The sequence below is a fragment of the Podarcis liolepis genome, assembly GCF_965112155.1.
Source record: "Podarcis liolepis genome assembly, chromosome: 6".
In the NCBI taxonomy this organism is placed as follows: domain Eukaryota; kingdom Metazoa; phylum Chordata; class Lepidosauria; order Squamata; family Lacertidae; genus Podarcis; species Podarcis liolepis.
In genome coordinates, this window is record NC_139559.1 from 99,406,974 (window position 1) to 99,425,065 (window position 18,092).

Genomic DNA, 18,092 nt, shown 5'->3' on the forward strand with positions numbered 1-18,092 from the left:
GTTAGTCTGACATGACTTATTTTTCAGAAATCCATGCTGACTATTGGTGATCACAGCATTCCTTTCTAGGTGCTCACAGACTGTTTGCTTAATGATCCGCTCCGGAATCTTCCCTGCTATTGATGTAAGACTGACTGGGCGGTAATTATATGGGTCCTCTCTTTCCCCCTTTTTGAAAATAGGGACAACATTTGCCCTCCTCCAGTCTGCCGGGACTTCGCCTGTTCTCCAGGAATTCTCAAAGATGACTGCCAGTGGTTCTGAGATCACATCTGCCAGTTCTTTTAATACTCTTGGATGCAGTTCATCTGGTCCTGGAGACTTGAATACATCTAAACTAGCCAAGTATTCTTGTACTATCTCCTTAGTTATTCTGGGCTGTGTTTCCTCTGCTGAATCATTTGCTCCAAATTCTTCAGGTCGGGCATTGTTTTCTTTATTGGAGAAGACTGAGGCAAAGAAGGCATTGAGGAGTTCAGCCCTTTCTGTGTCCCCTGTTTGCATTTCACCATCTTCTCCTCTGAGTGACCCCACTGTTTCTTTGTTCTTCCTTTTGCTACGGACACACCCATAAAAGCCTTTTTTGTTGCTTTTATCCTCTCTAGCAAGCCTGAGTTCATTCTGTGCTTTAGCGTTTCTGACTTTGTGTCTACACGTGCTGGCTATTTGTTTGAATTCCTCTTTGGTGGTTCCCCCCTTTTCCATTTTTTGTACACATCCTTTTTTAATCTTAACTCAGTTAAAAGTTCTTTAGATAGCCACCCTGGCTTCTTTAAGCACCTTCCATGTTTCCGTCTCATTGGCCTGACGTTGTGCTTTTACTATCTCCCTCTTAACAAACTCCCAGCCATCATGAACTCCCTTTCCGTTTAGTATTACTGTCCATGGGATCTCACCCAGCACTTCCCTAAGTTTTATGAAGTCGGCTTTCTTAAAGTCAAGAAATTGAGTCCTAGTATGCTTGGCTGCTCCTTTCCGCTGTATAGTAAACTTCAGAAGAGCATGATCACTCGCGCCTAATGATCCTTCCACTTCTACCCCACTAACCAGGTCATCAACATTGGTTAGGACCAGATCTAAAATGGCTGTTCCTCTTGTTGCTTCTCCCACTTTCTGGACAATGAAGTTGTCTGCAAGGCCAGTGAGGAATCTGTTTGACCTTATGCTCTTGGCTGAGTTTGATATCCAACAAATATCCGGGTAATTGAAGTCCCCCATTACTACTATCTCCCTTCCTTTTGCATGCTTTGCCATCTGTTCCAGGAAGGCATCATCTATGTCCTCCGTTTGGCTTGGGGATCTATAGTAAACTCCCACAATGAGGTCTCTGTTATTCTTCTCTCCCTTAATTTTGACCCAAATGCTCTCACTTTGGCTTTGAGGTTCTAAATCTTGGATCTCTTCACAGGTATACACATCCCTGACATATAACGCCACTCCTCCTCCTTTCCTGTCTGGTCTGTTTCTCTGAAATAGATTGTATCCCCCACTTATTACATTCCAATTGTGGGACTTATCCCACCAGGTTTCAGTGATGCCTATTATGTCATATTTAGTTTGCTGTACCAAGAGCTCAAGCTCATCTTGTTTATTTCCAATGCTTTGCACATTAGTGTACAGACATTGAAGTCCATTAATCATTCCCCCGTGTCTCTTATTTAAGGATTTTTTCCTCCCACCACTTTGGTCTATGACATTTGGATGATCATCTTCATCAATTGATAGACTCCTACCTTCAGGAGCACTGTCTCCCTCCCCCACATTAGTCAGTTTAAAGCCCTCCTGATGAGGTTTCTGAGATTTTTGGCAAAAACATTCCTCCCAACCGTGGTGAGGTGCAGCCCATCGCTTGCCAGAAGTCCATCTTCAAGAAACTGCAGTCCGTGATCTAAGAATCCAAACCGTTCCTGTTTACACCATTTGCGAAGCCAGCTGTTCACTTCCACTATTTTTCCCTCTCTCCCTGGGCTACGTCGTTCAACTGGGAGGACAGATGAGATGACAATTTGTGCATTTAATTGCTTCAATTTCCTGCCCAGAGCCTCGTAGTCTCTTTTGATCTTCTGGAGGCTATTGCTTGCAATGTCAATGGTTCCCACATGAACCAAGAGGAAGGGGTATTTGTCAGTGGGTTTTATGATTCCTTGCAGTCATTCAGTTACATCTTGGATCTTAGCCCCCCGGAAAAACAGCACACTTCCTGAGAAATCTTGTCAGGCCCACAGATCACTGCTTCTGTTCCCCTCAGTAGGGAATCCCCTATCACCACTACACGCCTCCTCTTAGGTTTGGTCGGGGTTCTTCCATGAGCTGTCCATTCCAAGGTCGCCTGCGCATTCCCTGAGGACTGACTTTGCTGCTCGTCTTCATATACCTGATCGACTGTAATGAGGGAGAGATCCTCAAATGGAGTCTGCTCTTCGTTTTCCATGCTAGGGGAGAGGACCTCAAAGTGATTGTGTATTTCTAAACAATCAGAGCGAACCCTGGGCCTCCTACTTCTTTGAGTCACGTTTCTGTGTTGGTGAACTAGCCTCCTTCTCAGGGGAGTCCCCTGTCTCCTCCTTGGTGGAGACGGTGTGCTCTGTTGCTTCCAAGAAGAGCTCCAGCTCTCTAATTCTTTGGAGCATAGCTACACGTTCCTCCAGTTGCTGGAGGACTAAGCCGCTTCTGGCGAACCAGAGCAGCACATGGAAACACCATTTACCTTCCCGCCGGAGTGGTACCTATTTATCTATTTGCACTTTGACGTCCTTTCGAACTGCTAGGTTGGCAGGAGCAGGGACCGAGCAATGGGAGCTCACCCCGTCACGGGGATTCGAACCGCGACCTTCCGATCGGCAAGTCCTAGGCTCTGTGGTTTAACTCACAGCGCCACCTGCGTCCCTAAAGGCTGCTCTACTAAGTACTAAAGATGCTTGCCATGAAGGGGTTGAATAATAGTGAGACTGGAGAAACCAGTATAATTTGCAATGTCAGTTGAATTTGGGGAAACCACTTGCAACATTTGTTGAGCTATTTCAATTGCTTTTGTTTGATTTTCTCATTGCAAACAGCTGAAAGTCTGTAAAGTTTGAAAATAATCCTGATTTGCAATGGGGTTGGAATAATTTCAAATGCAGCTGTATAATACAAGAGGATCCTCACTTAAGATGTGGAGGAGCTGATCCTTTCCAGATTGTGATACCTACAATTGCTATGCACAATGTGTTTGAGTGCTGTGATCATCAGCTCCCCAAAAGAGCTGGGGGTGGGGTTGATTAGAGGAGCACTCACTCAATGGTAAAGCCCCTCCTAATGTACAAATTTGTTGTTTTAATAGTATTTATAAAAATGCATGGAGCTGGGAATGTGTGACCTGAAAATTGAGCTAAAGATAAACTGTTTTGAAGAACTGTACTGTAGAAATTGAGTGGTTTGGGAAAACGAGAGACCGCTTTTTTGGCTCAGTGTAACATAATGAGATGCACAAGACATACTCATGAGGATCCCAGGGAAGTAACAGTCTTGCATTTGATTTGTGAGAAACTTTTTATTTACTTCTTTACTAATTTTCATTCTGCTCTTCAACCAAGAAGGCTAAAGAACAAATAATTAAATTGCACATGATCTTCAAATAGCCCTTGTAAGAAAGTGACTATGATGATCATTTGTCTCACTGCCATTGCCTTTTCTTGCTCACAGGGCAGCTGCTACTCATGTCCCTCTGTGAAAAAGCAGGAAGCGGGGGTGGAGATGACCAGAGTTCTTTTTCTTCCCACAGTGATTTCTGTGTGTGGGATAATTGAAATACCACCCCACCCCCAAACATGAATCATCTATCCTTTAAATTAATTTTGTTTGTAATTAGGCTGAGCAATCATTTATCTAAAAGTTGCATAAATACAGGGTGCCTTTCATGATATTTGACCTGGAGAGAGGCAAAACAATTGTGCCTTCTACAGACTCACATATCTGGATTAATTATTTTTAGATTGATGTGTAATTCTTAAAACCTCTAAATAATCTGAACAATTTTATTTTCAGACCAATGCATCCAAGAATAACTGAAAAGGTTTAAAGTATTTGGGGCCTTTAACCTTGTTCAACACAGTGGTACCTCGGTTTAAGAACAGTCCTGTTTAAGAACGATTTGGTTTATGAACTCCGCAAAACCGGAAGTAGTGTTTGTGAACTTTACCTCAGTCTAAGAACAGAATCCGAACGCTGGAAGGGCACCAGCACCGGGAGGCCTCATTAGGGAAAGCGCGCCTCGGTTTAAGAACGGTTTCAGTTTAAGAACGGACTTCCGGAACGGATTAAGTTTGTAAACCGAGGTACCACTGTATTGTTATTCCCATAGTATGGGTGGGGGTGGGGGTGCTACCCCCGCCTGCCCACCCTAGAGAGTCTATGGAGCAGGCAGGGCTCTGAGAGTCAGCAGTCTTGCCAACCAGCTGCTGGGCAGGAAACAGTTGCAAGGGGAGACTCTGATCTCTTCCAAATCTCTCTTCTGAGCCGCTGCTAGGCAGAAGTGTCCTCTTTTGTGAAAGGACAAAACCTGTGCAGCCTCAGATTTTGAATCTGGTTGGGAAGTTAGACAAGTTGTACCCATTTATGATTCACCATCCAGGTGGGGATAGAAACATAAGAAACCCTTTCCCAGGTTTGTATCACCCCAGCTGGCATGGAAGCCACATGTTGAGGATACAAATCACAATACCAGTCCAAAATATTTCCCTATAACAACTCAGCCACTCAACCTTCTCATCCATTTCCTCCAGCTGCCTATGTTTAAATATGTTTTAGATTAGATGTGGGTGATAGATAGTTGGTTCCTACTCTGTTCCGCTTTCACTACATTCTCATATTTTGCCATCTCCTTTGGAAGATTCATGGCCTCCAGACTCAGCTTTCTTGTCAGCACCACTGACAAATATTTAATCCAAAATGCAGGTTCTCCAAGCAGGTTCTCCAGGTTCACACAAATAGGCATTGCTCCATTTGTCCAGAGCAATGCCTATTTGTGTGGCTGCTGTCGTTCCCTATGGGAAAGAAGGAATTTCTTGAGGAAATATGCCTTCATCAGTGGTCATTCCTGCATCCGCCTGGCTTTTCATTCCTCTGCCCATTGCTCCTTTCCTTGTCCACCCATCCCAGCTCTTGACCAGCCTTGCACAGCCCTCTGGCTTCTTACTTCCTGCCACACTCCTTTTCTCCCAACAGATAAAAGTTCTCCTGCCCTTCATACTTGCGTGAGCTTTTTCTACACACACCTATTGTTTCTGTATCCCCAGCCCAGCTTTTCCTTTGGCCTCTTCCTTTTTCCTCTATACTTCCTCAGTTTTCTGTTTTCTTTGTCCGATGCATTTTCTGCTGCATTTTCTCAACTTCCTTGAGTCTCTGCCTCACACAGACGTGGTCATTAATGAATATTCTATTGATAATTTCCATTCCTTCCACAGTTAGGGTTTAGCAAGGAGTCCATGACATCACAGCTGCTCAGCCTCTCACTGCCAGGAGCTTTATCACCACAAAAACTCTTCACACAGTTCAACATAGAATTCTACCATAGCTTGTGTTGAAAAGCATTCATTTTTTGTTTTCCTGAATTATTCTGGGTGTCTTTCAGCATTTTCTACTATATATACTATATAGTATACATAGTATACTATATATACAGTTTGGAAGTTTCCAACATATATCTGCATATACTATTTATTTTCTCTTTATCATAGGGCTACCGTTATTATTTTTTCAGCAAGTCATGTCCTCATGCTGTAGTTGCATAGGTGTCTCTGCCAAATGATACAACACATGTGAATAATCCAAGGCTTGCTCACTATCAAAAATATTGAAAAGCATTAAAAATAATTAATTGAGGTTCTGCCCCCCCCCCCCGCAGAAGCCTGCCCGTTGCCCCACGATGTCATGTTTTTGTGGGAGCATTTCCTTTCAGTATTGTTGTTAGAATGTTTTCAGTTGCTGAGATAGCTTCCATTTGATCATTGCAATGGATTGCTTTGAAGTCATTTCTGCACGAGGTAAATTTTTAGCTCCCCAGTTTTCTCCCACCTATCCCTTATTTTGCCTGACCAAAGGTGGCAACCCAAAGGTGGCATATCCACATGGAAGTGTAACAGAGATTAGCATAATTCAAGGACAGAGCTGGGTATGGAGTCCTTCCAGCATAGATAATATTTGTCCAGCTCCAAATTGTTGCTGCACTTCTGTGGCAAGAAAATTGCTGGAAAGAAACAGATGGATGGCGGCTAATGGATTGAAGTTGAATCCTGACAAGACAGAAGTACTGTTTTTGGGGGACAGGGGGCGGGCTGGTGTGGAGGACTCCCTGGTCCTGAATAGGGTAACTGTGCCCCTGAAGGACCAGGTGCGTAGCCTGGGAGTCATTTTGGACTCACAGCTGTCCATGGAGGCGTAGGTCAATTCTGTATCCAGGACAGCTGTCTACCAACTCCACCTGGTATGCAGTCTGAGACCCTACCTGCCCGCAGACTGTCTCGCCAGAGTGGTGCATGCTCTAGTTATCTCCCGCTTGGACTACTGCAATGCGCTCTACGTGGGGCTACCTTTGAAGGTGACTCGGAAACTACAGCTAATCCAGAATGCGGCAGCTAGACTGGTGACTGGGGGCAGCCGCCGAGAACACATAACACCGGTCTTGAAAGACCTACATTGGCTCCCAGTACGTTTCCGAGCACAATTCAAAGTGCTGGTGTTGACCTTTAAAGCCCTAAACGGCCTCGGCCCAGTATACCTGAAGGAGCGTCTCCACCCCCATCGTTCTGCCTGGACGCTGAGGTCCAGCGCCGAGTGCCTTCTGACGGTTCCCTCATTGCAAGAATCAAAGCTACAGGGAACCAGGCAGAGGGCCTTCTCGGTAGTGGCACCCGCCCTGTGGAACGCCCTCCCATCAGATGTCAAAACGATAAACAACTACCTGACATTCAGAAGACATCTTAAGGCAGCCCTGTTCAGGGAAGTTTTTAATGTATGATATTTTAGTGCTTTTTGGTTTCTATGGAAGCCGCCCAGAGTGGCTGGGGAAACCCAGCCAGATGGGCGGGGTACAAATAATAAATTATTATTATTATTATTATTATTATTATTATTATTATTATTATTATTATCCCTTGTCAAGAATCTGTTAGACTGGAGTGAAAGAAGGGAAAGAGTTGTCAGAAGAGTTTTTTGTATGTATTTGTCAAACTTATTGTCATGTTCTTTTCTCTTCAGGTATTACAACAACTTTACCCTATGTACAGAAGACAAGGCTGCAACAGCAAAGTGCTTTTGGCCTAACCCCATTGCTGAGGGCTTCATCACTGGAATCCATAAACAATTCTTTTCAAACTGTACTTCAAAAAAAGTGCATTGGGAAGATCCACCAGATAAAATTTTGATTACCCTGATTTTCATTCCAGTTCTCTTGACAATTGCCATGATTGGGCTAGTGGTATGGTGCAGTAAGAGAAATGATATTTTAGTGTAGCTAAACCTTCGTCACCACTCTTTATTATTTTTATTTTAGCTTTGTTTTTAGAATGACAGATGGCAAAATAATAATAATTTATACATATTTACAGAGTTCTAAGCTGTGTCAAGCAATAAAAGAAATATTTATGCAGCCACACATGCCTACAATCTGCAGCCATTACTGGTACTTCTCCAGCAGTACAGAAATTGTTTTGACAATGAACAAAATGGCTGACAATCATATTTCTGTAACGGAAGCCATATGGTAAGAACTGAAAATATAATTTGAACCTGCTACTTATAATGGAACGTTGGGTCTTTGTTCAGTATGTAAAAAAATAAATAAATTGTATTTACTACAGGGTTTGTTTTTGAATTTAAAAGCAAATACTGTATTTAAGGCTTTGAAGCATAAATTTTTACAGCCCTCTGTGACCAAAGAACCGTTAACATGAGTGTTGCTAAAGAACCTGATTTCATCACACTTCTGTTTTCCAAAACACATAAACGTGAAAAGGAGCAGCAAATAATAATAATAATAATAATAATAATAATAATAATAATAATAATAATATAATATCCCACCCATCTGGCTGGGTTTCCCCAGCCACTCTGGGGAACTTCGCTTCTCACAGTGAGGGCAACGCCAGAAGACCCTCGGAGCCGGACCTCAGTGTCCGGGTTGAACAAGGGGGGTGGAGACGCTTTTTCGGGTATAGTGGGCCGAGGCCGTTTAGGGCTTTAAAGGTCAGCACTTGGCCACTCCCAGTCCACAGTCTAGCTACTGCATTCTGGATTAGTTGTAGTTTTCAGGTCACCTTCAAAGGGAACCCCATGTAGAGCGCATTCAAGTCCAAGCGAGAGAGAACTAGAGCATGCACCATTCTGGCAAGACTGTCCACAGGTAGGGAGGGTCAGCCCGCTTACCAGATGGAGCTAGTAGACAGCTGCCCTGGACACAGATTTGACCTGCACCTCCATGGACAGCTGTGAGTCTAAAATGACTCCATAGACAGCTGTGAGTCTAAAATGACTCCCAGGCTGTGCGCCTGCTCCTTCAGGGGCACAATTACCCCATTCAGGACCAGGGAGTCCCCCACACCTACCCGCCCCCTGTCGGGGGCTTCTGTACAGTACTTCTGCCTTAAAGGGTGGCATCGGGAGCTGGAGTGTACAGAATGAACTTATGTAAAGATGCAGGTTTCTTTTTTACATAGCTGGAAGAAGAATGAGAGAAACTTGGCTGACTATGAATTTGTTAAAAGTGGCTCCTCTCTTTTAATTACCATTTTTCTTGTTAATTTTAGAACCGTTTCTACCTTTGTAGAACTTTGGGTCTTTTGTGCTTGTAATATGCTTTAAATAGACAATTCTAGGAAAAATAAATAAAATACAGCCACTATGTTAGTAGTATATGTGCCTTTCAGAATTTGTAAACTGGGATATCCTTTATGTGTCTTGCTTTTGGAAAGGAACTTTCTAGACAGATTTGCACATACAGGATGGGAATCAAACTTCCATCAACAAACATACTATGTGGGAAACATACTATGTGGGAATACTATGTCAATATGAAATGACAAATATATATATAATAACTTTGAGTCTCAGATTTGCCACATTTTATGTGCTCTACAAGCTAAATATTCCATTTTGAGAGCTAACATTTTCCAGTCATAAACAGTTTTGTTTTCAATCCTCACACAAATAAAGCTAGAACTGCTTACTATTTGTCTGTTGACTGTTATCTAGTTTCCATCTGTTGCTCATGATATATATGAGATGCATGTCTGTCATATGTTAGCATGAAAATGTTCTTTGTGTTACTGCTGTATTTGTATAAAATATGTGTTGCAGCTTGGCCTGTTCTGTTCAGAAAGGCTTGCTAATATAAAATGTAACTCCAGCAATTTTTTGCACATCTTTTTGTATAAGGGCAGAGAAACCGAGGCAGAAAATCTGATCAAATCTATAAGATCATCTATAAGATGATATTTATTTTAATGGTTTTGTATCCAACAACCAACTCAGAATCAAAGCTTCTGCTTTCACAAGATCAGCAAAAAATAGGAACATATATAATTTATTTCATGGAATGCTGGGAACAGTGGATTGGGTATTTCCTCTCACATGACCTCAGTGGGCGCAAAGACTTGTGGGAGGCAGGCACTTCCTCAGTTTTTTCTCATGTCTGACGCAGCAGTATGTTTTTCCTGCCTCTCCTGCTTCTTCAGATGATATTTCAATTTTTGATCTCATTCTGTTGTTGCTTTATTTCCCCAGTCTTCCTTAGTTTTAGCAACTTAGATTCTTTGAATCTTGCTATCTATCTATCTATAGAAAATCGTCCCTCCCTGCCCCTGTTTGTTTCCCTTGCAACCTTAGTTCATCTTGGTTTTAGTTTATTTAGTTTACTTTCTTGCAGAGCTTCCTTGTATACTGCTCTCCTACAGTGTTGCTGAATATGCTTGTTTTTCACATGCTGTGGCTCCGTTTTGCTGCACACCATTTTATTGATCGGATTTAAATATAAGCGGGGGGAAATCCTACCTGAGGCTTTTCGCAATCATGGCTCATTTTCAGTTGCTGCTGGCTCCATAGCACAGCCTCATTTCTTTGGTGATTTCTACAGTCTTCAGCCATTATTTTCTGTATCATTTAAGACTGCTGTCCGTGATATGGCAGAAGGAGCTGCGGTTATTATTCCTCCCGGTTCATAATCGCAGCGACGGAATGAGCAGGCACTGGTAGACTGCTTCTGAACCTCCTAGTTAAGGAGTGATTCATTTGTTTATTATTATTTACGCTTATTATTCTGTGACTTGCAGTCTTTTTCTTCCTATCCCGCTTGTGATGGCATTGGAGAGACATTGGAGTTTGTGCCTTTTCCCCATAGTCCACTGTGGTGGCATTGGAAGTGGATGCTACTCAGTCTGCCCTGTGTGGCTGCATTCAGAACAGTTTCATTAATTTCCATTTATTGATTTATTATATGGAGCCTATACAAGGAGCCCCTGAACCTCTTCCCAAAAAGGCTTAACCAAAAGCTTAAAGCACGTCTTACCCTCTAAGGGAATAGGACGTAATAAAGCTGCTGCTTCTGTCACCCCACCCCCAAATATTTTGACTGCAGTTTTATTGCAATCTAATGAGCCTGCAGACTCCAGTTCATAAGAATCAGTCTCTCTGATTCTGCTCTTCCACCCTATGAGACTGGAAGGCAGGTTATAGAAGATCTGTCCGATTCTGAACCAGAATTTTTAGGATTCACGGATGACCAAGAAATCCAGGGTGCACAATATCTCAGACCAGGCAGGCTTCCTCAGCTTTCCAGCCACTCCAATTGAACAGGTGATTCATTAACAGGTGACATACAACCTAAAAAATCTACCTTTGTGGTTAAAAGGTGACCTCTCAACTTATGGCTAAATCTCCGGGGGGGGGGGGGGCTCTTCTCCCAATCCATTTACTTATATGAGGAAGGATTTGTCTGATGCTGAGTATGTAGCACCTTCTTCCGAAACATCTTTCTAGAGTGGATTGATAGTTCTGTCCAAGAGGAATCTATTTCCACTAGATTGTTCCAGGAAGCTAATGCTCCTATTTTAAATTGCAATGCATTGGGAATGCGCCCAAAATCTACCACAATTCCCGATTCTGCCTCTGAGAGTCCAGTTTCTTTGTTCATTGATAACCACACAAAATATAACTATATGCTACTTCCTTCAGTGCTATAAACAGTAGTCAAATCAGAGTTGGATTCCCCTATGCAGTCCAAAAGAATTTATCTGTAGCAGATAAACTATATGACCTGGATCCTGACTTCATATCATATATTAAGAGACCTACAGTAGACAGTCCTGTTTTCACTCTTGTTCCTAAAGAGGGAGACGCCCAATTGAAGGATGTAACCGATAGGAAGTTGGAATTTGCACTTCATAAAATCCATGATGCAGCTGCCCTATCTATAAGGGCATCTTGTGCAGCAACTTTCTCTGCACACGCATGCATTGTGTGGCTCAAGGACCTTTTGCACTCCCTTCCCCCAGATGCCATTCGTCAATGTCAAACTCTTTCTAAACTTTTACAAGCACAAATCTTTATGGCAGGTGCAACTATGGATGCTATGCAATTTACAATTAGAGCTAAGTCCTCTCAAATAGTGGCACGCCGCACACTTTGGCTTAAGAACTGGCATGCAGAAGCTGTGTCCAAAGTAAACCTCTCTACTGTGTCCTTTGCTGGGGGTCAGTTGTTTGGGGAAGCTGCTCTCAGAGATGTCTTGATTGAGTCTAAGGATAAACGCAAAATCTTAGTATCTCAAAAGGATGATAGGCATATGTCCAGGTGCTACTTTCCGTATTCACAAGCTCAATCCTTTCATTCCTTTAGAAACCAAAATAGGCAAGGGATTTTAGATTTAAGTCATTCAGGCAGAGGACCCAAGACCACCATGGCTTCCAGCGCCCTCCTTCCTCCAATTCCAAATTCATCAAGCAGAGAACCCAGTGATGGGGTTTCTTCCCAAGTAGGGGGTCGTCTATCCCACTTCCCACTTGGCAAAGTTCTATAAATGATCATTGGGTGTTAAAAGTTATAGACCTCATCTCAGTTCCTCCATCATATTTCATACCTTCTCTCTTACCAAATAACAAAACTCGCTTACAAGCAGTTTGAAAATGCGTAAATCAGCTCCTGGAAATGGCAGCAATTGTGCCAGTTCCAGTCAACCAATGCTTCCAAGGCCAAAAAAAGGACACAAAAAATGGCAGCCAGTTATTGATCTGAAGTTCCTAAAGTGTTGCTTACAAAAAATTCAAAATGGAGTCCTTAACCTCCATCAGGAAGGCTCTTCACGTCAGCGACTCTCTCTCATCCATCAATCTTCAAGAAGCATACCTCCATGTTCAAATGCATCAAATCACCAAAAGTATCCATGGTTTGCCATAGGCAAGCATCATTTTCAGTTCCGAGCTCTCCTGTGTGGACTAGCCTCTTCGCCCTGAGTTTTCTTTAAGATGATCTACAAGGCATTCATATTTGGTCGTACCTAGTCGGCCTGCTCCTCCAGGCGACATCCCCTCAACAGGCTCATCTCCATTTGCAGATCACCCTCAAGACATTACAATCTCACGGCTTCTTGATCAACTACAAAAAAGTTGCTTGGCCCCATCATAGAATCATAGAATCATAGAGTTGGAAGAGACCACAAGGGCCATCGAGTCCAACCCCCTGACAAGCAGGAAACACCATCAGAGCACTCCTGACATATGGTTGTCAAGCCTCTGCTTAAAGACCTCCAGAGAAGGAGACTCCACCACACTCCTTGGCAGCAAATTCCACTGTCGAACAGCTCTTACTGCCAGGAAGTTCTTCCTAATGTTTAGGTGGAATCTTCTTTCTTGTAGTTTGGATCCATTGCTCCGTGTACGCTTGTCTGGAGCAGCAGAAAACAACCTTTCTCCCTCCTCTATGTGACATCCTTTTATATATTTGAACATGGCTATCATATCACCCCTTAACCTCCTCTTCTCCAGGCTAAACATGCCCAGCTCCCTTAGCCGTTCCTCATAAGGCATCGTTTCCAGGTCTTTGACCATTTTGGTTGCCCTCCTCTGGACACGTTCCAGTTTGTCAGTGTCCTTGAATTGTGGTGCCCAGAACTGGGCACAGTACTGCAGGTGAGGTCTGACCAGAGCAGAATACAGTGGCACTATTACTTCCTTTGATCTAGATGCTATGCTCCTATTGATGCAGCCCAGAATTGCATTGGCTTTTTTGGCTGCCGCGTCACACTGTTGGCTCATGTCAAGTTTGTGGTCAACCAAGACTCCTAGATCCTTTTCACATGTACTGCTCTCAAGCCAGGTGTCACCCATCTTGTATTTGTGCCTCTCATTTTTTTTGCCCAAGTGCAATACTTTACATTTCTCCCTGTTAAAATTCATCTTGTTTGTTTTGGCCCAGTTCTCTAATCTGTCAAGGTCGTTTTGAAGTGTGATCCTGTCCTCTGACACAAAGGATCATTCACCTAGGCACCCTACCCCGTGGTTTCAGCAGGTTCCAAGACAACCAAGCAGAAGCCTGGAATGCACTAATAATGCCACGACCAAAGGAATTCTTGTATGCCTTCCCTCCTCAAGCCATCATTCTGAGAGTCCTCCAAAAGATCAGGTTGGGAAAAGCTCAGGTGGTTCTTGTTGCATTGTTCTGGCCCTGCAGTTCTTGGCTGTCAGAGATTCAGGCTCTTTCAGTGGCACCACCATTTCATCCTCCTGTATAATTCAGTTTACTTTGCCAGGAACCATTGACTCATCCGAACCCACAATGGTTGAAGCTGACTGCATGGCGTTTGAGCGCCATAGTCTGAAATCTCGTGGTCTGGATGAGAATGTTATCTCCACTATTATAGCTTTCAGACATCCATCCACAAGACATATTTATCAATCCAGTAGACTGAAGAGGCGCAGAGGGCGTTCGAGAGACTCAAGGCAATGTTTGCCTCAGAAGAGTACCTAGCACATCCAGATCCACACCGACCTATGGTAGTTGAGACTGATGCTTCCAACATGGCACTGGGGGCAGTTCTACTGCAAGAGGATGAGAACGGGGACCAGAGACTGCGTCTTCCACTCTCGCAAGCTGAGTCCATCAGGGCCGAAATACATCATTGGGAGAAGGAATTGCTTGTTATCTGGGACTCTCTGGAAATGTGGTGGTGGAAGTGCGCACCGATCAACGGAATTTAGAACACTGGCGGACAACTCGGCGTCTTAACCAGAGGCAAATAATTCTTCGCCAGATTCAACTCAGAACCAAAGAGCAGATGCTCTTTCTCGTTAACCAGAATATCAGGAAGTGCCTGCCTGCCACAAGTCTTTGCTCCTGCCTGTGGTCATGTGAGAGGAAATAACCAATCCACTGTCCCCAGCATCCCTGTTTCATAAATCTACACCTCAGGTAAGCCAATCATTCTTTCTAGTTGCTGCATGCCCTACGTACTTCCCTATGATTAATTGGTTAAAATGGTGGGAGCCTGGTGGGAGTATGTACCACAAAGTTTTTCCTACACTATTGATAATGCGGTTCAGCATTAAAAAACCCACACAAATGAAATTATTCTATGATTTGAATGTACTTCATTTAATGCATAGTTAAGGGGACCAACTTTGATGACTTTAAAAGGGAATTAGAAAAATGCTATGATAAGGCTCTCAATGGCTATGTGTGACAATGGCTCCATGCTACCTCCAGGACCACAAGCAACATGCCTCTGAATGGCCATCAATGGGGAGCAACAGCAGGAATGGGCTGCGCACTCATGTCCTGCTTGTGGGTTGGCCACTGTGGGAAACAAGATTGGCACTGGATTTATTCAGAAGAGCTCTTATTTTGTTGTTAATGCTTCTAAAAAGTGCTGAATGCCTTGATTATAATTTATCATCTTTTAGAATCTCTTTGCTTAGTGACCAAAATGGAAACCAGGCACAAATGGATGAGGCATATGAGAGAGATGTTTAAAGAGAAGTTGTTTAGGGTTCTGGAAGGGAAGAAGCTGTGTACATCTTTTCTTTCAGGATTTCACCATCCCATTATAATCTTGCCCATTGTTTGAGCCTTTGTCATTGTGGAGCTTCTCCACCCCTGGACACTGAGGTCCAGCTCTGAGGGCCTTCTGGCGGTTCCCTCACTACGAGAAGTGAGGTTACAGGGAACCTGGCAGAGGGCCTTCTTGGTGGTGGTTCCTGCCCTGTGGAACACCCTCCCATCTGAAGGCATGGGAGTTTTTAATGTTTAATGCTGTATTGTGTTTTAATATTCGGTTGGGAGCTGCCCAGAGTGGCTGGGGAAACCCAGCCAGATGGGCGGGGTATAAATATATTATTATTATTATTATTATTATTATTATTATTATTATTATTATTATTATTATTATTTAGATCCTGCTGGTCCACATTCTTAACACAGGCATTCCTTCTTCTGGATTCACCCACAACAGGGAAACTAGAGAGAAATGCCATGATTAAATCTGATATTTGCAATTCTAGTGTTTCACTTTTACCTGCAAGATAAAAAATAGTTAAATTGGCATCAACTGGCTGGCAAGGCCTTGGGGATGAGGCAGCTTTACGGTCATCCATTATTTTAGCTCTCATGGACTTTCTGACATCTTTATCCTCAGGCAGCACTGCGTTAATTTCAAAGCAATTTTTGGAAGGGTAGCTTCAGGAACATTAAAGCTGTGAAACCAACCATGTAGTAGAATCTGCCCTCATTTATCTGGTGACTCAGAGGAACTCATAACATGGGCAGTATACATAAATACAGAGCTAATCAGTGGAAATAGTGTTGGGCGGGGGTGGGTAGTTTTCCAAGATTCCAGTTTTAAGGACTGGAAATACTTATTTTGCACCTTCTATAAATTGAACCCCAGCCTAAAGGGGAGGGCCTCGGTTTTAAAGCAAAAACATCCCTGCAACCTTCAATGGGTAAGTATGAACTAGCTAAGAGTTATCTCTCAGCAGCTCTCCTCAATCTTTCATGTACCAATGAACCTCTGACTGATTTGCCTCCCACTGACTTACTCCTGGGGTTGCAAATGCAGCAGGTGTCAGTATACCCCCAGTGCATCCTTTGAAAGGTCTCAGTAATGCTTCCCCTCAAAAATTCACATTCCATGGGAGATTGCTTGCTCTTCCTGCTCTGTTCCTTTTTTGCACACCCCTTAAACATGCCTACATGTCACTGGATGCCTGGACTGGACTCCCAGCCACCCTTCTGAGCAGAGGAGAGGTTTAAAGAACTTGTCTGAAAGTGAGTGTGGCAGTGGCTGATTTGGGTGTCTTTTATCTCCATTGATGGAGAGGATCTTATGGGATCTTGGCCCTGCCAAGATTTTGAACCCTCCTCAGACCTCCAAATCCATGGTCTAGTCTTTGCCTTGCCCCCCACAATAACATCAGTACATTTCCCGTTGCTGAGAGGCTTCTGTCCACCTTCTCTGCTTAGCTAGTCATAAAAATCACATGCAGTGGATCCCTCCCCAAGCAACTCTGTTGCCTAGAAAGTTATAAGCAGTGAGGGCTGGGTGATTCCAATCCTGTCAGAAAATTTAAGCTCTGAACTGGGTGGTGGTGGTCCTTGCATAGCCCCAAGACATCCTGTGGAAATTTGCTCTTTTGAGCAATCCCATATTGTGTGTGCATGCATCATAGGCACCAACTCCTAGGGGCTGAGGCACTTTGTGTTGGAAAAATGCCCTGGGATCAGCTATGATTAAATGGGCACAAGATGTTGGACATAACATAATGATGGCTGACTGGGAACAGTTATGGACCACAGGTATGAAATTTACAGCATGTAATGCCCTAAGAGAAAATTTAATGGAAATGATTTATAGGTGGTACATGACACCAGTCAAGCTTGCAAAAATTTACCATTTGCCCGACAATAAATGCTGGAAATGTAATGAGACTGAAGGTACATTCTTTCACCTTTGGTGGACATGCCCAAGGATTAAGACATTCTGGGAGATGATATATAATGAAATGAAAAAGGTATTCAAATATACCTTCCTGAAGAAACCAGAGGCCTTTCTCCTGGGCATGGTCGGCCAATTGGTGCCAAAGAAGGATAGAACTTTTTTTATGTATGCAACAACAGCAGCAAGAATACTCATCGGGAAATATTGGAAGACACAAGATTTACCCACGCGGGAAGAATGGCAGATGAAGGTGATTGACTACATGGAACTGGCGGAAATGACTGTCAGAACCCGAGACCAGGGAGAAGAGTCGGTGGAAGAAGACTGGAAAAACTTTAAAGATTATTTACAGAAATACTGTAAAATTAATGAATGTTAGAAAAATGTTGGAATGAAGTTATATGGCTTTAGTAGAAATGTTATAAGGAATCAAGTATAAATAGATTAATAGAGTATTAAAGGAAAAAATAAGGTTAGAATGTGTTAAGATAATTATAGGATAGAAAACAGAGGAAGATGGAAAGCAATTGCTGAAACAATTAATAGAATTGGAATACAAAAAGGGAGGTGTGAAGAGGTCGTTGAAATTAGTGAATGAAAGATAAGATATTGGAATTGTTTGCTGTGTTTTTAATTGTTTTTGTTTTGTTAGTATTATGTAGTGTTATTGTATTGTTCTCTTTTTTGTTTGTTTGTGTGTTGTAGTGTTTAAATTGTTGGGAAAGTAATAAATATTATATTAAAAAAAAATGCCCTGGGGTGCCCCTGCAGCCCCCGAACTCCGAATGTCCTCCAGTACGTACAGCTCTGGAAAAGGCATTCCCCTTCTTCTCCAGTGAGCTTCAGCGACATATACCAACTAATATATGCACACTAATCTTCTGGCGTAACAGCAAGAAGAATGAGACATCGTAGAGCTAATCTACGTATTTAAACACTACATACAGACAAAGGAGTCATTGCGTCCTTTCTCTTCAGCTCCAAAAGAACAGACAGGACAAAAGTACAGTGTAACAGTACACACAGCGGAAGAGATAAGACTGTCTTCCTTTCCCACACTCTTCCCAGTGAATTAAACCAATCACATCTACAGCAATCCCCCCCCATTTTTTTGAGGAGGCCAGCCCCGCTC

General features: G+C 43.0%; 1 protein-coding gene and 1 long non-coding RNA gene across 2 annotated transcripts in view; both read left to right on the top strand.

Moving 5' to 3' along the window:
- The window catches only part of RAMP3 (receptor activity modifying protein 3), a 58,224-nt gene extending 49,022 nt beyond the window's left edge, over positions 1-9,202 (top strand). The window contains exon 4 of the mRNA XM_083507270.1: positions 7,237-9,202. Within this exon, the coding sequence (XP_083363396.1) occupies positions 7,237-7,492 (256 nt within the window). The 3' untranslated portion in view covers positions 7,493-9,202. The remainder of the gene's footprint in view (positions 1-7,236) is intronic.
- A 4,326-nt stretch (positions 9,203-13,528) lies between these two features.
- The window catches only part of LOC310708669, a 32,233-nt gene continuing 27,669 nt past the window's right edge, over positions 13,529-18,092 (top strand). The window contains exon 1 of the long non-coding RNA XR_014527142.1: positions 13,529-14,436. This is a non-coding gene — a long non-coding RNA (uncharacterized lncRNA). The remainder of the gene's footprint in view (positions 14,437-18,092) is intronic.